This window comes from Typopeltis vanoorti, chromosome 16, assembly GCF_054136105.1.
Source record: "Typopeltis vanoorti isolate ZY-2024b chromosome 16, IOZ_Tvanoo_1.0, whole genome shotgun sequence".
In the NCBI taxonomy this organism is placed as follows: domain Eukaryota; kingdom Metazoa; phylum Arthropoda; class Arachnida; order Uropygi; family Thelyphonidae; genus Typopeltis; species Typopeltis vanoorti.
In genome coordinates, this window is record NC_143564.1 from 94,935,209 (window position 1) to 94,956,957 (window position 21,749).

Here is a 21,749-nt window from a genome sequence, read left to right on the forward strand (position 1 = left end):
CATCATTGATAACAATTTTAATCCTGTAGTGCCTTTCTGGCTTGATCATTACAGTTATATCACAAATGATTTTATTACAGTAATGTTGAAGGACAGGCCTTTCCAAATTAAATAACTAATATACGAAATAATTATAATCTCAACAAGTCTTGTCAAGTATAACAGGAACCGTCGAATAATTTCACTGCCTTCTGAAAGCTTGCTATTGTATCTAATATTAGACTTTTGTAAGAAGAATTTTAAAAATAAAAAGAATGGTTTTTAATATTTTGTGCAAGACTTTTAAAAATAAGTGGTCTCATGCAACAATGTCTATAGCTTTATTAAACTTTATCATACAACCAACTGTTGTGTATATTTTATTTACTAAAATGGAATTCAAAATACTTATACAAATACCTTAGGAGGGAGAATGAATTATTTTGACGACATTCTAACAATCTGCAGAAATTAAATTTTTAAATGTACATATGCTTCTATTTGTCTTGCATATTCATTTTAGCTACTGGATTTCTTGGTCATTCTTCAAATATTAGCTGCAAAACATATTTAAAAACAAAGCATTACACTCTCTTTCAGAGTCTTTATCTTTAATAAATACGTTCAATGTCATAAATTAAAGATACCAAGAAATTATATACTTGGTTTAATCCTTCATCCAAGTGTAAGCAAACAAAGTTTGTGCCTGAAGTATTTTCAAGACTAGGGCAACTCACATATATAAGCTAATGACTTCACATCAATTGCCTTGGTATCCCATAATGAAAAGCACATATCCTTGTACACATGTATAATGCTGCACAAGGATATGTGCTTGGTCACTACCCAGACTGGTTTCGACCTTTACTGAGATCTCATCAGTGGGAGCCAAACCTAGAGGTGATACTAAGGTTGAAGCAATGCGGAAGTCATATTTCTCACATACAAGTAGTCAAAAAGGCGTCACACCTTATTAAAATACTCTGGATTAGAGATAGTTGTTGGAAGTTTTTCCACTTGGTTATACTATAAATTAAAGATACCAAGAAATTATATACTTGGTTTAATCTTTATCCAAAGTAAGTGAACAAAGTTTTCACCTGATTATTTTCAGGATTTGGGCAACTCATATATAGAAGCTAATGACTTCACATCGCTTGCCTTAGTATCCCATAATGCATTATGAGATAAGTATCCCATACTATCTATTCATTGTCAAATGCACTCAAGATTTACTGGATTTAATGCATTATGGGATACTAAGGCAAGTGATGCTGGACCATGCCTTACTTCATGTAATATACATCTGTTATATTATCTGTAGACTGATCCCTCCCCCTTCTTTCTTTGCTTCTTTCTTCTCTTCTTGCTCCTTCTCCCCAATGCTATTACAGTATTCGAGGGATAGGAGTGAATCTTTCCTATCTTGCTATGTCATTTTGCTTTATGTAGCCACCGAAGGGGGAAAGCTAGTCCCAATAGGTGCCGGTCCCAAGTGCGGATAAATTGTGAGGGTTGGCATCAAGAAGGGCATCCAGTCGTAAAACTTCACTGCCAGCTCTAGCTATGATCAAATGAGTCAAAAAGAAAGTGATACAAGGCATACCCATTAAGTGATACGCAGCCACATCGCCCTACAGCTGCGAGAAGTGGACGAGGGCTACCGCACCAAGGGCGGGTTCGGTTAAAGAAGCGAGCCCAGCAAGTAGAGAGAATGTTGCGAGTGGGAACACTGAATGTTGGAAGCATGACTGGAAGGGGAAGAGAGGTGGTATATATACGATGAGGAAGATGGGCATTTTATGCATGCAGGAGACAAGGTGGAAGGGGAAAAAAAAAGGCGAAGGAACTAGGAGATGGGTATAACTTCTATTCTGGAGCGAATAAAGAGGGAAGAAATGGTGTCGGAATTGTGGTGTGTGGAAGAATGAAGAGCGAAGTAGTGGAAGTGAGTAGGAGGAAAGACAGGATCATGCGAATGAAACTGGGTCCTGAAAGAAGAGAGACTGGTCGTCTTATGTGTATATGCCCCACAAGTTGGCTGTACAGCAGAAGAGACAGATGAATTCTGGAATGTGCTATATGAAGAAACGAGGGAACTGGAAGAAAACAAGATGGTGATTGTCAGAGGAGACTTGAACGGACACATAGAGAGACAGAATAGGGACTGTGAAAGGGTGCATGGCAGCCATGGAGTGGAAATGCTGAACCAGGAAGGAGGGAGGATTATGGACTTTGCAGTAGCGTTTGATTTGTGAACTCCTTTTTCTGTAAGGGGAAAGAACATTTGATAACATTTAGAAGGGCAACACTTCTAAATTTTGAGTCAAAATTTCTTCTAGTCAAAATGTAGTCAATTTTGACTACATTTTGACTAGAAGAAAACATCTTAAGGCAGTAACAAATTGTAAGGTAATCCCAACAGATCAAGTGGCACAGCAACACTGGCTGCTGTGAGCAGACTTTAAAATAAGGTCAATGATAAGAACCTTTGGAAGCCATGGGAGGAAGACAATTAAGTGGTTTTACTTAAAAGAAGAGAGTGTGAGGAACCGTTTTAGGAAGAAGGTTAGAGAGGATTTTGGATGGACTAGAAAGTGTACAAGATTGGTGGAGACATAATTCAAAAGCAATTCTAAGCTCTGCAACTGAGGTGCTTGGTGAAACATCCGGAAAGATCAGAGAGCAGGAGGATTGGTGGTGGAATAATAATGTACAAGAAGCAGTGACAGCTAAGAGGAAGGCAAAGCAGAAGTGGGACGAGTCAAGAGTGGAAGAGGACAGAGAAGAGTACAGAGAGAAAAAGCGAGAAGCCAAGAGAGTTGTTGCACAGGTGAAGACCATGGCATATCAAGACCTTTATGATCAATTAGAAACAAAGGAAGGCCAGAGAAAGATTTATAGATTGGCAAGATGTAGAAATAAGGCATCAAAGGACATCGTACATGTGAGGCAGATCAAAGACTCTGGAGGAAGGGTATTAAGGAGGGATGTGGATAGAAGAAACAGATGGAGAATATACTTTGAAGGGCTTTGAATGAAGAAAATGCAAGGGCTCACAGAGAAAATAGGGAGCTTTATGAGGGGATGGTGCAGAACATTAGTAGAGTAAAAGTGAAGGAAGCCATAAAGAGGATGAAGAATGGAAAATCAGTGGGCCCTGACAGGATCCCAGTGGAGGCATGGAAGGCAATGGGAGAAGAGGGAATTGACCTGCTGTGAGACCTGTTAATTAAAGTTTGTCAAGAGGAAAATATACCCGAGGAATGGAAGGAAAGTACTTTTGTCCCTATGTACAAGAGTAAAGGTGATGCACAAGACTGTAAAAATTACAGAGGAATAAAGTTGATGTCCCACACAATAAAAATCCTAGAGAGGGTTCTTGATGGAAGACTGAGGAAAGAGGTGGAGATTGCAAAGGAGCAATTTGGCTTCATGCCTGGTCGATTGATGACAAATGCTATCTTTGGGTTACGACATGATGGAAAAGTTTCGAGAGAAGCAACGGGAGCTACATCTGGAAATTTATTGATCTATTTATTGATCTGGAAAAAGCATATAATAGAGTGCCAAGGCAAGAAGTCCGGAGGTGTTTGAGGGAGAAGAAGGTACCAGAGAAATATGTCAGGCTGGTGCAGGAGATGTACAGAAATGTGAAGACAAGAGTTCAGACCTGCCTGGGAGAGACAAAAAGTTTTCCAGTGACAGTTGGCTTGCATCAAGGGTCAGCATTAAGTCCTTTCCTGTTTAATATTGTGATGGAGGTGATGACAGAGGTGGTGAAAGAAGGTGTGCTTTGGACTATGTTATATGCAGATGATGTCATGCTGTGTGCAGAATCAAGAGAAGAAGTGGCAGCTAAATTGGAAAGTTGGAGGAAAGTACCGGAAGAGAGAGGTATGAGACTGAGCCAAAGTAAGACAGAGTATATGTGTTGCAAAGTGGATGGCAGCCAGGAGACAGATTTGGAGCTGGAAGGAAATGTCATCAGGAAGGTCAGTGACTTTAGATACTTAGGTTCAACAATGAAAGAGGATGGTGAGGCTGAGAAGGAAGTGGGATGCAGGATACAAGCAGGATGGAGGAACTGGAGAGCGAGGGCTGGAGTGCTATGTGATAAGAGAGTGCCGATCAATCTAAAAGGCAAAATCTACAGGACAGTAGTGAGACCAGCTATGATGTATGCTATGGAAACTTTGCCCCTAGGAAAAATAACATCAGCAGGATGGAGGTAGCAGAGATGAGAATGCTTAGGTGGATGTGCAGTGTGACCAGAAAGGATCGTCTGAGAAATGACTATGTAATAAGGGGAACAGTGAAAGTTATGAACTTAGGAGCAAAGATACAGGAGGCAAGGTTGAGATGGTTTGGTCATGTGATGAGGAGGGAGGATGAGTATGCGGGAAGAAAGGTCATGCAAACAGATGTGCAGGGTAGGCGGAAGCACGGGCGGCCAAAGAGGAGATGGTTAAGAAGGACTTGAGGATGAAGAACTTGAATGTGGTTACAGCCCAAGACAGGAGGTTGTGGAGGAGACTCACTACAAACAGCGACCCTACTTAAGTAGGACAAGCTGCAGAAGAAATTGTGATGTGAAGTCATTAGCTTCTATATATGAGTTGCCCTAGTCCTGAAAATAGTTGAGGTGCAAACTTTGTTCGCTTACACTTGGATAGAGGATTAAACCAAGTATATAATTTCTTGGTATATTTAATTTATAGTATAACCAAGTGGAGAAACTTCCAACAACATTCAATGTCAAAAGAATAAAGATAAAATTATCAAACCTACTGAATTACATTGATATTAAACACATAATTGCTTGCCATTCATAAAGTAACATTCCAATTAGAATTCAGCTGTAATCTGTCAGCACGGCAGTATTATATTTCCACATCTTTTCATATACCTGATAAGTACTGACGAAATCAATGTTCATTATCAAATACACTCAAGATTCACTGAAAAAAAAAAAAAGAATTCAAAATGGGAGTGCAAAACATTTGTGTTTAATGACAAATTAAACTGAACTGCATGTTAAAATGTCTAGCAAACCAGCTCAACGTATTTTTAGATTTTCCTTTTCTAAAAAACTTCTCTGTCTAAAAGTCTACCATGCTGTTTTCTCAATACCATGCAACAAATCCTTTCAAGATCATTATTTGTTAAAATCACAGAAGGCATTTCTACCCTCCCTGATGCCGTCTGTGATTTTAGTATCACTAATGTTTGGAAAGATATATAAATTCTTATTGCTTTAACAAAAACTTTTGATGAGTCTTGCTTGATATGAAGTGGCAGCAAGAGAATCTACAATGTGTTAATTCAGTACACTTCTTATTCCTGAAAATAAGATAAGTTGCTTAGTTGCTTCAAACCACCACCAACCATAGATAGCTTTGACAGTGCCTCCCAACCCCAAACACACTTATATTCTAATTGCTTCCAAGTACAATCTGGCAGAGTTAGTGACAAGATAATCTGCTAGCTGTTCAGTAATCCTACTAACGTGACACCTTCAATTTTAGTCCCACGTCTGAAGACCATTACTGTACTCTCAAATGAAGGAAGTTTCAAGTCCTACAATGTGTTCAGCATATATATTGGCAAGGCATGTTGGAAGGAAGAGAGAAAGAAACCACATCTTGCTCTGGAAACTGAATATGACAACAGACACTTTCAATAAACAATGTAATGGTGGTAATTCACCCAGCAATAAGTCATCTACCACTCAGAGGTCTAGGTAAGGTATGCTTTTATGGTGGTGATACTCCAAATTCCCCCGAGTGCTGTTTTTGGAAACAGGCCACAACATGGAAAGTAGATCTGGGTTGGCAGCAAGACTACATATTGCATATCACCAACCTATTAGGTGGGCTACAATGTATGATTTTCTGTATATACTATTAAGTTATATACAGAAAATCATACATCATAATCATCAATTTCAACAATTTTCCTCCAAATTAGTCTATTACTTATCAGCACTCCAAGATTGTTATATCTAACATTCCGTTCTTCTAAGGTACTTCTGAATGAATCAATTCACCTAAACCACCTTGGTCTTCCTCTAAGTATTTTTCCTGCCATCTTATCAAACACCTGTTTTGCTAATCTTTCTTCTTCTTTCATTTTTAATGATTCTGCCATTGAAGCATCTGTTCAGGTCTAATTTTTCTAAGAACTTGGGTATCTATAGTCGCTAATCTTTGATCAAGTGCTTTATTTGTAACACTACTCTCTGACCCATAACTTAAAACTAGTTTAAACACTGTCTTGTATACTGCTACTTTAGTGTTTCGATTAATTTCTCTCTTATTCCATGTAAATTTATTTAACTGACTCAGTTGAATGCAACTCAGTTGAAGACAACAGAAAAAGCTTTGCTTTTTCTGTTGTCTATTTCCAGATTTACTTGCCATCTTCACTAAAAAATCTGCCTAAATAGCTGAAATATTTTACTTGTTTTATATGCTCTCCATTCAGAACCTACATTTTTAATGTTCCTGCCTAGTCATAGTTTTAGTCCTTTTTATTGCTAATTTTCATGCCAAATTTGTTACAGCTGTTTTTTAATTTAGTTAGAGAATCCTGATGATTTTCACTGGATGTATTTAGGAGTACATCTGCATAAAGCAAACAGCTAAGTGTGATATCTCTCCAATTCTAATAAACCCAGGGGACCTGACTTGAGTCTGATCCTCTTTTTTAGAGGTGAGTGACCAAGATGGTGAGTGGCATGGAATGTTCCCTATGAGGATAGATTGAAGGTGTACAGATTTCAGAAGTTGATTGAAAGGAAAAAAAGAGGGGATATGATAGAAACATTTAAGTTGCTTAAAGAGTTTTATAGGATAGATGCCCTGTATAATGTTCCAGTTACCCCATATAACTTAGAGTTTTTGAAAAGCTTTTCCCTGGGTACCTTCTTGTATGCCTTTTCCAGATTTACAAAACATTAGTGTAGATCCTCTTGACGACCTGTATTTGACGAGAACCCGGCTTGTTCTTCTCCAAGTTTCTCTTCCATGATCTTTTGCAACTTCTTTTCAAATATGCTTGCATAAATCTTGCCTGGAATAGATAAATTCCTCTGTAATTCTCACATTCAGCTTTATTCCCATATATATATATATATATATATATATATATATATATATATATATATATATATATATATATATAGAGAGAGAGGTACTATGAGAGTGCTACTTCAATCATCTGGAATTTGACCTTCTCACCAAGCCCTCTGAATTATGCAGTGTAACCACTGCAAAACTTTTATACCCCTATATTTGAGTATTTCTGGTTGAATATCATCTTTTTCTACTTCAAGTATTGATATGTACTCCTGCTTGCATTTCGCTTGAATTTTTTTTACTACAGTACTGTCACTCACTGCTTGTTTCATTTAACAGTTTTTCAAAATAATTACTCCAGACAGATATCTATCTCTTCAGTTTTCATGTTAACTTTATCATCTTTGATTCCTTTTAAAGTATTCTTTCTCCATTTCTAAGCTCTTCAATAGCCTCCAGGACATTTTGCCACCTTCCTGATATTTAACTTCTTCTTAATGAAGTCTCCCATGACTTTTGATTAGTTACTTTCACACAGAGCTTAAATCCTGTACATTTTTCTCTGTAGTCTTTAAAGGCATCTGTTAACTTATTTACTAGGAACTTTCAGTATGCTTTCTTCTTTAGCTTCTTGTGTCCACCATAGCATTCTTATTCTTCTATCCTTGCAGGCAACATGCCTCCCTAGCTGAATCAATGTTTTTTTCGGAGTTTGCCACCGATACAATTCTTGTTTTCAAACTGTTTCATTCTTTCTTCAATGTTTGCACAATTTGAGTCTACAATTTACCTGTAAAAGTTGCTCAACTTTATTTCTTTTTGAAACTTTTTTACAAACTCTTCTTTCAGTGTACTATTCAGTTTTATCCTACTAAAACTAAGTGATGGTCACTTCCAATGTTGAGGGTAGTGACCAGGAAATGTATAAGCAAATGCTGCTCATAACTGAACTTTTGGTATGGGTAGCAAAAGTTCAGTATGAGCAGCAATTAGATAATGAAGCGAAAAAAAATCCTAGGGAGTTCCTTTTGATATGTAGCTAGCAAAAATAAAAATGAGTATGGTAGGATGGCATTGATTGGAAAAAATGGTAAAGGAAAACTGCTGTGGAGGATATTGTTGAGATATTTAATGTGCAGTTCATAAAGGTCTTTCATCCTTGTAAATATGACATCATGGAGAGTTTGAGAACAGCAGATGCTGAGCACAGCAGGAAAGACCGACTGTGAGTGAAGAAGAAGTATATGGGGAATTAAGCAAACTTGATAATAATAAGGCTGTGGAACTTGATGATATATCACTGTGTATTATGAAGGAATGTGCCAGAGAGTTGGTTGACATGTGCCTTGACATATTTCTTTAATATGAGTCTTTGAGTCTTACATTTGGCAAAGTTCCAGAGGAGTGGACAGAAGACAAGATCATACCACTTCATAAGGTGTTGTGGTTAAAGTGCTGGAAAAGATGGTGAGCCTCAGGATCCAGAATTGGGTTGATAACAATGGTATTATCTTTGATGCACAGCACGGATTTGGTAAAGGGAGGACATGTTTTAGTAATCTACTTACTTATTACAATAAGATGACAGCAGCAATAGACATGGGAGATGGATACACAGTAGTACACTTAGACTTTGCAAAGGCTTTTGATAGAATACTGCATGATAAGTCCAACTAGAGTGGATGGGGTTGGATATTCGACTAGTGCATTATTGCATCGGAGATTAGCTGTTTGATAGGTATCAACAAGTTGAGTATGGGGTAGCAATATCCCAGAAGAGGAAAGTCACTAGTGGTGTGCCGCAGAGGTCTGTTTTAGGGCCATTGCTGGTTAACCTGTATGTTAATGATATTAAGGAAGATTTAAATGGAGATATACAGCTGATGCAAAGTTGGGACAAACTAGAGCATTATATTATCAAATTCAAAAACTATGGCCTTTAAAGGACAAGATCTAGCAAGAACTAAAATAGTAATAGAGGATTAGAGCAGGTGTTGTAGCCTTACAAGAAGACTTGAATAGACAGCGAATGAGGATGCCAGATGAATGTTGCAAAAATGTAAGGTTTTAAAATCTGGAAAACAAAGATGGAAGGGAGAATTTACTCTTGTCGGGATGTATTATTGGAGGTGGAGGAGATAAGAGATCTTGGGTGATGGTGGATAAGCATCTAAAATTTACAGGACATATTGCCAAAATTGTCTGGACAACATAATGAATTCTGGCATAATGTGGAGGACACTGACTTGTAGAAGTAAGGAGATTCTGATTCCATTGTATAAGGCAACGATTAGGCCACATATGGACTACTTGCTGTGCACAGATTTGGTCACTTGGTTTTCAAAAGGATGAAGATATGTTGGAGAATGTCCAGAGGTGATTGACCAAAATAGAAACTATTTTGGTCAATCTCTGGAATGCTGAATATAAAGAAAGGTTGAGATGATGCAATTTGCAGAGTCCAGTGGATAGGAGAAAGAGGGGCAATGTGATAGAGACAGACAAGTTGGTAAGGGGTTGTTAAAGGATTAACACTGAAGAAGTTTCTCATAAAATCATGGGAGATTAAGGGAGAACAAGAGGTCATCCCTGGAAGCTGTATAAGGAAGGCATGAACGAGGGAGTGAGAAGCAGTTTTTTGCATGGATAGTTGTGAATGATTGAAATGCATTGCCTCAGAGTGTGGTGTCTACAGAGAATTTGAATGTGTTTAAAGCACGACATGATGAGCTGTGTGTATGACAAAAGGGGCCCACTAAATGAGTCTATGACTCCATGGGGGTCTTAGAATGGTAATAATAATACTTCCAGATTACCATCCCTGACATTAGAACTTATTCTCAAATTCTCACAATTCTAATATTTGTTGAAAAGCTAATCCCTTCAATTCTTGTTATATTTCAGAATGTTATCTTTCTTGCATTATATTATCAAATTAAGTAGCAAAATGAAGCAGTAAACCAAAAACTTTAAAGGACAAGATCCAGCAAGAACTAAAATAGTAATAGATAACAAGATCTTAGAACAGGTGAATTCATTTAACTACCTAGGATGTATGATCACATATGAAAATGAAAAAGATATAAATGTAAAAATTGCAAAATATTTAAAAATAACAGGTGTAATTAACTCTATATTTAAACTAAACCTAGTTCAAAAACAAACCAGACTAAAAGTATACAATACATTACCCCTACCAGTCTTATTGTATGGAAGTGAGATCTGGACAATAAAACAAAAAGACAAACAAAGATTAATAACAGCAAAAATGAAGTTTATGAGAAAAACTGCAAAGCATACCCTATTTGATCACAAAAAAAAAAAAAAAAAAAAAAAGGAATTATGAAAGAATTAAACCAAGAACCAGTAATAGAAAAAATTAAAAAATATAAGCATAAATGGATGGAACACGTTCAAAGAATGAAAACAGAAAGATTACCAAAACAAGCCTTAAAGTACAAGCCATTAGGAAAAAGAAAACCAGGACGTCCTCTTAAACGATTCAAGACCTTCTAAATCCTTGATGATGACGATGAAGTAGCAAAATATGAAGATAATGTCATCCATTTTCTTCAAATTTTTTGCCAGTTTAATCCATTAATTTGTAACTTAGAAGAAATTCCATATATTCTAAAAGAAAGCAGATATAGAAGCTTTTTTTTTTCCCCAATCCTCTTTCCTACCCTCTTTCCCACCTCTAAATTTCTGAAATTATCTTGCAAGCTTGTGTAAATGTAAGCAGCTGATATTTTTTGAAACTTTGGGATTGTGGGGTGGGAGATAGGAAGTTTAACCACTCATAACTTGCAGTAATATTTTCAGAAATAAAATCTGAACTTTAAAACAGCGCAATAAATAATCAAGAAATGAAATTGTAGAACACAGAAGCACTTATGCAACTTATTGCAATTGCTAACATGTTATTTTGATCTTGGAAATTCCAAGATCAAAATGAATGGATGCATGGAATTACTGATAATTGTGGCCTAAGGTGATGCTGAAATGCATGTTTATGAATGCCAGAATCATCAGAAAAAAAAGGTGAGATATACTGATATTGTTGGCTTGACTTGGCCAAAAATTATCCACATCAGTGAGACTTTGGCTGACAGAAGATATAGGGACAGAATGTAAAGGAATTGCATTTTCAAGGAGGATAGAGGAAATAAAATGGAAGGAGGACAATCAATGACACTGAAGAACTGCAAGCAGCAAAAGCAGAAGTTAAGGCAGATTTTAGGACTAAGAGGGAGGATTCATTTGAGGTTATCTGGTATGAAATAATGGCCAACAGAACAAATATATTCTTGGTTGCTGCTAAAGACCGAGAGTGCACAGAAAAATGTAGATCTATGTCAATGTATGGACTGGCAGATTAGCACAAGTTGAGGCCAAGCTACTTTTACTACTTGTATGTGGGAAACATATGACTTCTATATTAATTTAACCTTGGGGACAGATTGGAGGGAGAAAAGGGTGCATGGCAGGGTGTAAATTATACTGGAGGAGACACAGGATTGTTGAGAGTGCTGGATCTGGTAAATAGCATCAGAAGTTATATCCATAAGGGAAAGTGACCATGCAAACTTCTTCTGGGAGGTTGTTAACATGTAGAACTGCAAAGCCAGTGATTATTACAAACTCAAGAGGCAGCTAGGAGCACTGCAATGGCATAAGAAGCTACAAGAAAAGAATGTAAATAGTGCATAGAATTAGTCATGAGTTGTTCAAGGGAAGCAGTATCAGACAGCAAATCTAGGGTTAAGAGGATAAATAAAATGAGTTAAGGAGCAACATTACAATGCAGGAACTAAAAACATGTGAAGAAAATATATAAAGAAACTGAGCAGCATTCTTATGAGTAATACAAAGCATAGGCAAGAAACGTGATTAGCATGGTAGTGGGTTTTATAAAATTGATACAAAAGAAATTTTTTAATGCATTACAGGCAGGGAGAAAACTAGGGACACGGTCGACTGGGCGATGGCCAAGTGGACGACGGAATAAAAGATGAAATATGCAATTCTATTGATCTATTACCAGGTAAAAATGAGTTAAAAGAATGGTATAAACAAAAAAAATTGAAAAATCTTGCTTATAATTAAGTTTATTTTTATTGTGTAGAATTACGAATTGTATTGAAGTTGTATTGAAATTTCCCATAGAATTACGGTAAACATATGCAATACCACGTAAATATTCCATTATATTTTCCCTATCGTAATTAATAACTTTTTTCAAAATTCTTTGGTCAGCTTCATCGTAACGTCTACATTTGTGCTCATGTTGAAAACCTGCTACTGCTCTTTCATAATCAACATCATATGTTTTTTGAATTTTTTGTAGTCCATTTATAAAAATCCATAAATTTGGATGACTTGTGCTGCTGCCAAAGTTCGACTGCAGTTTTCGATGACAGGCTTCCGCAAAATTATTTGTCCTATCGCTTCCATTTATTGTTCTTTGGTACACAGACCAAACGTTTAAGAGAAAAATCGGTGGAGCCCTGGTTCTGTTATTCCTTAGACGAACTATGTATGTGTTCATCAACCATTCTAAAATTGGTTCAAATTCATTGGATAAATGATTCTCAAGTTCAGAAATAGCGTAAATAATATCTTGTTCTGGAACGAAAGCAAACGAAGTGATCATTTTTGAATTTAAAGCGAACTGCACATCAGAATTATATCTGGTTGGCTAGAAAGGACAACCTTTCTAGGTGTTTTCCCTGTTTTATATTGTTTATTACCTAATAAGACTCTTGAAACATACACAAAATTATTTTATATGATACATGAAATGTGGCCATTACTAGATCCTGTAAATATAAATGTCGATTTTGAAATTGCCATTCATCAAGCGTTACGTATAGTATTTACGCAAGCTAACATAAATGGTTGCTTTTTTCATCTCGTACAAAATCTTCGTAAGCATTTCGCTTCATGCAGTCTTTTAACCAGATATAATTCTGATGCGCAATTCACTTTAAATTCAAAAATGATCACTTCGCTTGCTTTCGTTCCAGAACAAGATATTATTTACGCTATTTCTGCACTTGAGAATCATTTATCCAATGAATTTGAACCAATTTTAGGATGGTTTACGAACACATACATAGGTTGTCTAAGGAATAACAGAACCAGGGCTCCACCGATTTTTCCCTTAAACGTTTGGTCTGTGTACCAAAGAACAATAAATGCAAGCGATAGGACAAATGATTTTGCAGAAGACTGTCATCGAAAACTGCAATTGAGCTTTGGCAGCAGCACAAGTCATCCAAATTTATGGATTTTTATAAATGGACTACAAAAAATTCAAAAAACATATGATGTTGATTATGAAAGAGCAGTAGCAGGTTTTCAACATGAGCACAAACGTAGACGTTACGATGAAGCTGACCAAAGAATTTTGAAAAAAGTTATTAATTACAATAGGGAAAATATAATAGAATATTTACGTGGTATTGCATATAACTATAATATGAATTAATAAATTCAAAAAAATTGTTTTGAATTTCATATACTTTGTTTTAGTGTATATATGTAACATTTGTAAATATGTTTATCATCATCATCATCATCAAATTCCTGCCATGTACCCTCAAGGGGTGTACAGGATATGACAGTACTACATGAAAAAATTACATCATTACTAACTTCCTATCTACAATTTTCCTCCAAATCAGTCTGTTACTTGTCAAGACTCCAACATTATCAGATCTTATATTTCTATCGTCTAAGGCACTTTGTACCGTATCAATCCACCTATATCTTGGTCTTCCTCTGGGTCGTTTTCCTGCCAACCTGGCAGAGAACACTTGTTTTGCTAATCTTTCCTCTCCCATTCTATTTAAGTGACCATACCATCTGAGATTAGCTCTGCTAACGCATTCCTGGATGCTGACAATGTCAAGTTCTTTCCTAATATCCTCATTTTTAATATGATATTGCCATTGATGCCATCTGTTCACGCCTCTAATCTTTCTCAGAACTCTCATATCTGCGGTCTCTAGTCTTTGGTCAAGTGTTTTACTTCTGACCCAGCTCTCAGATCCATAAGTTAAAATTGGTTTGAACACAGTCTTGTATACAGCTAATTTAGTGTTCCGACTAATTTCTTTCTTATTCCATATGAATTTATTCAATTGACTTCCCACGATACCAGCTTTGCTGATTCTGTTGTCTATTTCTATATTTAGTTTACCATCTTCAGTAAAAATTATGCCTAAGTAGCTGAAATGTTTTACTTGTTCCACAGGTTCTCCATTCACAACACAGTTGACATTTTCAATGATTCTGCCTATTTTCATTGTCTTTGTCTTTTTATTGCTGACCTTCATACCATATCTATTACAACAGCTATTCAATTTAGTCAGAGAATCTTGCAGACTTGTAGCGGATTTATTTAGAAGTATAACATCATCCGCATAAAGCAAAGAGCTGACATTAACATCTCCAATTTTGATATCAGGTTTAATACCACATTCCTTCATAATGTGATCCATATAGATAATGAATAACAGAGGGGATAATGTACATCCTTGTCTCACACCAGATTTAACATTAAACCATCTTCCTGTACTTCCTTCAATTCTAACTGCTGACTCACAACTCAAATAAAGACTAAGTATTGCTTGATATAATGCCCCATTGACACCATATAACTGCAGCGTATTGAATAGCTTCTCTCTTGGCACCTTGTCATATGCCTTTTCCAAATCGACAAAACTTAAATACAGATCTTTGTTATATTCCCATGCTTTCTCGACTATTTGTCGTAAAGTGAAGATCTGATCCTGACAGCCTCTATTTGGCCTGAATCCAGCTTGTTCTTCACCAAGCTTTTCTTCCACAATTCTTCTCAACCGTTTCTCAAGTATACTTGCATAGATCTTGCCAGGAACACTCAGTAGGGAAATACCTCTGTAATTCTCACATTCAGTTTTATTTCCCCTTTTATATATGGGTACTATGAGAGCTCTACTCCAATCATCGGGAATTCGTCCCTCTGTCCAGGCTTTCTGAACTATGCAGTGCAGCCACTGTAAGACTCTTATACCACCATATTTCAGCATTTCTGGTCGAATATCATCTACTCCTGCTGCCTTTCCACATTTCAAGCCTTTGATGGCTTTTTCTACTTCAAGTATGGATATGTATTCCTGACTGCATGCCTGGTCAGTGTTTTTTATCACTGTGCTGTCATCACTGCTTGTTTCATTTAGCAGTTTTTCAAAGTAATTACTCCATACTTGAAGGATATCTTTTTCTCCTGTTTTCATTTCACCTTTATCATCTCTAATTCCTTTTACAGCACTCTTTCCTCCATTCCTAAGCTTCTTCAACAACCTCCAGAATATTTTGCCACCTTCTTGATATTTATTTTCTATATTCTTGCCAAAGTCCTCCCATGACTTTTGTTTAGCTAGTTTTACACACTGTTTAGCTTTCTTACATTTGTCTCTGTATTCTGTAAGAGTAAAAGCTGACTTATTTGCCAGGAACTTTTGATATGCTTTCTTCTTTTCCTTCACTGCCTCTTTAACTTCCTGTGTCCACCAGGGAGTTCTGATTTTTTTATCTTTGCACACAACCTCACCACATGCCTCTCTGGCAGAATCAATCAATGTTTCCTTCAGAGTTTGCCACTGAATCTCCAAGGTTTGATTCCTGTTCTCAAACTCTTTCATTTTCTTTTCAATAATATTTCTGTATTTTAGTCTACAGTTTACATCTGAGAGCTGCTCAACTTTTATTCGCTTTAAAACTTTCTTACATGTTATTCTTTTCAATATGAAATTCAATTTTATCCTGCTCAAGACTAAATAGTGATCACTTCCAATTTCAAATCCTCTGTACACTCTGGTGTCCTGCACCAGGGAGAAAACATCACTATCAACAATAACATAGTCAATGAGACTTTTCTTATTCCTAGCCTCTTCTCTCCATGTGAATTTGTGCACATTTTTATGTTGGAACATGGTGTTAGTAATAACCAGTCCATGACCTGAGCAGAAATCCAACAGATATTTGCCATTATTATTAGCTTTGCTCTTTTCTCCAAATATTCCCAAAATATTTTTGTATGTCTCACAATCATTTCCTACTCTACTATTTAGATCCCCAACAAGGACCAACTTTTCCTTTTTCATTGTGTCAGTTGCTTTTTCTAAAGCCTCAAAAAATTCCTCCACTTCTACCTTAGTAGAACCTTCTGTGGGACCAAAGGCACAAATAAGTCTCATTGTCCAGTTCCCCATTCTCATATTTGCCCACATTACTCTACTTGAGACTGACTGCCATTCAAAAAGATTAGCCTCGTATTTTGTGTTGAATACTTACAAAATAATATTAATAAATGAATTTAAAAAAACTTTTTTTTTCTTTATTTTAATACTGTGCAATTATACCTTTTCATTTTTAAATCATTTTCAGACCACTCTTTATAACCATCTCTTTCTTAAACGATCCTACAAATTTTGATATATGATATATCATATCAGCAAAATACAAAATTTGTATTTTGATATATGATATATCATATGAGCTAGTTAATAAATATAAATATTTATTAACTAGCTGACTCATTTTTTTATATGGGAAATTTCAATATAACTTCTATACAATTCGAAATTCTACACAATAAAAATAAACTTAATTATAACTGAGATTTTTCAAATTTTATGTTTATACTGTTCTTTTTAACTCATTTCTCAAAAAAATATTATTTAAATTTACCTGGTAATAGATCAACAGAATAGAATTGCATATTTGATCTTTTATTCCGTCGCCCATTTGGCAATCGCCCAGTTGTTGTGTACCCAAAAATTAGGCATCATTTATGGACATTATGTAAAAGCTTTTTTATTTAATGCAGTTCCCAACCACAGGTCAGTGTTCTCACACCAAGCAATGAAATTCATCTCCCGCCTAAAGACAAACATCTATGACCATAACGAGATTCTGCACCATGACTTGTTGGTTGGTTGGAGAGCAGATACGCTAGCCACTTGGCTTGGAGAGTGGTGAATGAGTGGAGTACATTGCAGCCAAAGGTAGCCATGAGTGCAGTGATTGTGAATAAGTTTAAGGAAAGCTATAACAGGTACTGTGTAAATATAGGACAATAAAACCTTAAGCCTGAAGAGATCAAAAGCAAGGGAACATGGTTATAATCATCATCATATTCCTGCCATGTACCCTCAAGGGGGTGTACAGGATATGATAGTATTACATGAAAAATTTACATCATTACTAACTTCTATCTACAATTTTCCTCCAAATTAGTCTGTTACCTGTCAAGTCTCCAACATTATCAAATCTTATATTTCTATCTTCTAAGGCACTTTTTACTGTATCAATCCACCTATATCTTGGTCTTCCTCTGGGTCTTATTCCTGCCAACCCCTGGCAGAGAACACTTGTTTTGCTAATCTTTCGTCTCTCTCTTTCCCATTCTGTTTAAGTGATCATACCACCTGCGATTAGCTCTGCTAACACATTCCTGGATGCTAACAATGTCGCGTTATTTCCTAATATCCTTGTTTTTTATATGATACTGCCATTGATGCCATTTGTTCATGTCCCTAATCTTTTTTAGGACTCTCATGTCTGCAGTCTCTAGTCTTTGGTCAAGTGTTTTACTTCTGACCCAGCTCTCAGATCCATAAGTTAAAATTGGTTTGAACACTGTCTTCTATATAGCTAATTTAGTGATTTGACTAATTTCTCTCTTATTTCATATAAATTTATTCAGTTGACTTCCTACCATACCAGCTTTGTTGATTCTATTGTCTATTTCCATATTTAATTTACCATCTTCACTAAAAATCGTGCCTAAGTAGTTGAAATGTTTTACTTGTTCTATAGGTTCTCCATTCACAATGCAGTTGATATTTTCAATGCTCCTGCCTATTTTCATTGTCTTTGTCTTATTGCTGACCTTCATGCCATATTTATTACAAAAGTTATTAAATTTAGTCAGGGAATCTAGCAGACTTGTAGCAGATTTATTAAGTATAACATCATTCACATAAAGCAAAGAGCTGAGATTAGCATCACCAATTTTGATATCAGGTTTAATACTACTTTAGATATAGATAATGAATAACAGTGGGGATGATGTACATCCTTGCCTGACACTGGATGTTATGATGGTACAACATGACAGAATGGTCATAATTTCGTGTAATTTGTACAGTTTAATTGACAAGTTTGTAACCAAGCAAAAAAAAGTTTCCATATTTATCTTTAATCCAGAGAACTTTAATAATAAGAATAAACATGACTTCTGCATTCATTTAAGCTTGGTATCTTTTCTGGCTTCCACTGAGAAGACATCAATGATGGTCGAAACTAGTCTGGTGACCCTTCTGATAAACACAGCATCATACTCATACAAAAGGATATGAACTTCACTAAGGCAATTGATATGAGGTCAGTCTCTATATACAATAGTGTGTTCATAATGATACTTCAAATGCAAACTTGCTTTGCTCATGCTTGGGCAAAGGATTAAAAAGAATTTCTTGGCAAGTTTAATTTAATGTATATATAACAGTTAGTATGGGTTTCAAACGATAAGTCAACTCCATAGAGATGCCTAGTAATAATTACAAAAAACTTCTGTGTGATCACTGCATAGGTAATATAAGGAAAACAGGAATATAATTTACTACTTTCCTTCTGAACATCTATAATCAAAAGAAATATAGAAATATATATACAAATATGACTTCTGTCATGAGCTGCTCTCAGTTATTTCCATGGGTCTAAGTCCCATCGATGTTCTAAATGATGGCCACCTTTATTCATGCATAGATAAAATTAGGATAGAGAAAGGAAGCATTCATGTTAAATACAATTTATGTTCCTTTCAAGCAAAAAATATATATATATGCTACAGTACACATACACTATATTGTGCTTAATTTTCAAACATATCTGAAATTTAATTTTAAGCATATATAACCTCATTAGATGAAGGTAACCAAAATTTAACCAAGAATGGAATAATCCAATTTTTCACTGGATATTGCTGGGTGGATAATTTATGAAGCTGAAAATATTATTACCACATTATTAGCAAGGGGAAAAAATGTAATTCAGACAAAAGAATTTACTGAAAATGGTTTAATCATCATTTTTTATCAATTAATTTCCTTTTGTTTACTTACTTACTCCTGTTCATCTTTAAATTTGGTGTTATAAATTGGTACGTATTGCAAAACTAATTTCCAGTCAGTAAAATATAATATTCCAAGAGTTCCTGCTGCTCCATAAGTCATGCCAGTTTTAGCCCTTTAAAATATAAAGACAATAAACATACTTTACATTTCACACTGTAATTATCAGGAATGTGAAATATAATTTAATAAATTAAATTTCAATAATATAAGTAACAATAACGCTACCAAAACAACAAAAAAAAGCCCTTTTGAACTAGACCAGAAGCTTTTAATATTGTGATAATAGTAATAATGTAATATGATAGTGATGAAGACATCACTATCATAGTAGCCTGCAAATCTCTAAAGAATGCATATTGCAATTTGATGATGGCAATAATATCAGCATATGTAGACATTTTTCCTTCATTACCACCAGCTCAGGCATTATTGATGATCACCCAAATCTGGCCTATCCAACAGTTTATTCCAAAGCACTCTCTTCAACATAATCACGAGTCCATGCATCACTGTTTGTTTCAAGCATTAATCTGATCTGCACCTCACAGTTCATCCCAAATATGTTCTGTTGGGTTGAGATTAGACTCTATGAAAGCCAATCAAGTGTTTGACCATCATTTCCCCAAATAAACCATGTTCCAATAACACCTATACTACAACAAAGCGTACTGATGTTCCATAAAACAACCACAATATAAGGGACAATGCATCGCCAAAAAAATGAATATCTATTCAGGAGAAACAGCTTTGGACCATTATTTTAACCACCAAATTCATGTAGGATATATATATTTCACATGCAAAGCTTTGTTTTGCTTACTTGAATATATATATATATATATATATATATATATAAAAGCATATATTATAAACATGTAACTTATAGGCATAACTGAAAGTTTATTTTTCACTTGGTTAGAATATAATAAATTTAGTTTAATCCTTTATCCAAGTGTGAGCAAACAAAGTTTGTGCCTGAAAGTATCTTCAGGACTAGGGTAAGGTGGTACAACACCAGGACAACTCCTTGCAAAGGTGGAGCAAGGAGTTGCCCTGGTGTTGTACATCACTCCTATCTCTGTATCTCCCATAATGCAAAACACATCTTCTTGCGGATATGTCTAATGTTATGCATTAAGGGAAGGGCCACTACCCAGACTAGTTTCGACATTTATTGAGGTCTCTTCAGTGGGAGCCAGGCCCAAGTGGAGATACTAGCCAGAAGCATTAGCAAGGTCATCTCTACTTATAGGAGTTGCCAAATGGTGTTGCCACCTTTTTAATAAATTACTCTGGATTTAGAGAAAATTACTGCATAGATGTATGTTAACTCTAGAGTATATTTATTTGCTTCACGTAGCAGTATAGGTCACTTGTGAAAACAGAAATATACATATCAGTATGTTTCTTTCTAAAACAAAAGTATTCCATGACTAATTTCAGACTTTATTAAAATGCACACATTCATCAGCTCATCTATACATTTGGTGGTAATGGGATAAGCAAGGAACCAGAATCTCACCTCCGTAAGAGCCTGGCTAACTGACCTTTAGTTGAAAATCTCTTATGACTCTCAGATCCAAACAGATTGCAACGGCAAATGAGAAACTGGAATTAAGTTCTGTATGTATTAAGTTTAAATGTAACTTTCGTCATCAAACCTAAATATATATTTTTTAATTCTAACCATTGCAACATGCAAGTAAATCTGGTATTGCAGAAGTGGGCTGTATTACTCTAGGAATTATAATTTCATTTCGTACTTAATTATACAAGAAAAGTAATAAAACCGAAATGCCGATTAAAAAATCACAGAAGTAGAAGCATACAAAAAACAACGTAAACAACGAAAATGCATTCTACAGCAGCTGCTGACTTCTGCTTTTCGATGCTACATACCATGCTTTCACAAACTGAATGTATAAAGGATTTAGAAGAGACATAATTGCTTATTTTCAATCTACAAACTGCGACACCATACACCACGACTTCTCTACCGGGTTCTGGAACCCTTCATTCCACGAGATGTCGCTAGGTTTCTACAACAGATCGGGATTTAAAAAAAAAAATTATCATATAAATATAAAATATAATATGTTGAAAGTTTTTTTACGTTGGTTCTATTATACAGTAAAGATACCAAGAGATTATATGCTTGGTTTCAATCTTTTATCCAAGGAAGCAAAACAACGTTGTACACGTGAAATATACACACTTCTGACTTCACTTGTATATAAGGCTAATATCGTCACATCACATGCCTTAGTGTGCATCCCATAATGCAATGAGCGATCCTTTCGGACGTGTAAAATGCTATGCATAATTGGAAGAACCACTACCCAGATCAGTTTCGACCTATACTGAGGTAGAACATATGTTCAAGCGAGCCTTTGTAGCTCAATGGAATCTTTCCTCTTTGTGTCTTCTTTCGTACACCCTCAAGCAAGAATCTCATATTCTCTCATAATCTCATATTCAAGCAGGAATAAGAAATTCCGGGTAA

The 21,749-nt window shown here is 35.6% G+C and overlaps 1 protein-coding gene across 2 annotated transcripts; it reads right to left on the reverse strand.

Annotated features, from left to right (window-relative positions):
• Window positions 1–303: 303 nt before the first annotated feature.
• LOC150098192 (cytochrome b-c1 complex subunit 10-like) lies at window positions 304–21,278 on the reverse strand. 2 transcript variants are annotated; one of them, XM_090406459.1, is made up of 3 exons: window positions 21,146–21,278; window positions 19,239–19,358; window positions 304–536 (listed from the first exon to the last, which is right to left on the reverse strand). In XM_090406459.1, exons 1-3 carry the CDS (start codon window positions 21,187–21,189, stop codon window positions 533–535), a joined length of 168 nt encoding a protein of 55 aa, XP_090262585.1. In that variant the 5' UTR covers window positions 21,190–21,278; the 3' UTR covers window positions 304–532. The 2 variants fall into 2 exon arrangements, with proteins under 2 accessions (XP_090262585.1, XP_090262584.1); XM_090406458.1 differs by having other exon boundaries at window positions 19,235–19,358.
• Window positions 21,279–21,749: the final 471 nt, after the last annotated feature.

Excerpts from the sequence above, each read along its gene's own strand:
- LOC150098192 (XM_090406459.1), bottom strand. The coding sequence starts at position 21,189 with ATGTCTCTTCTAAATCCTTTATACATTCAGTTTGTGAAAGCATG. Across the intron at positions 19,359-21,145 it reads ATTCAGTTTGTGAAAGCATG|GGCTAAAACTGGCATGACTT; the intron begins GTATGTAGCATC and ends TATATTTTAAAG.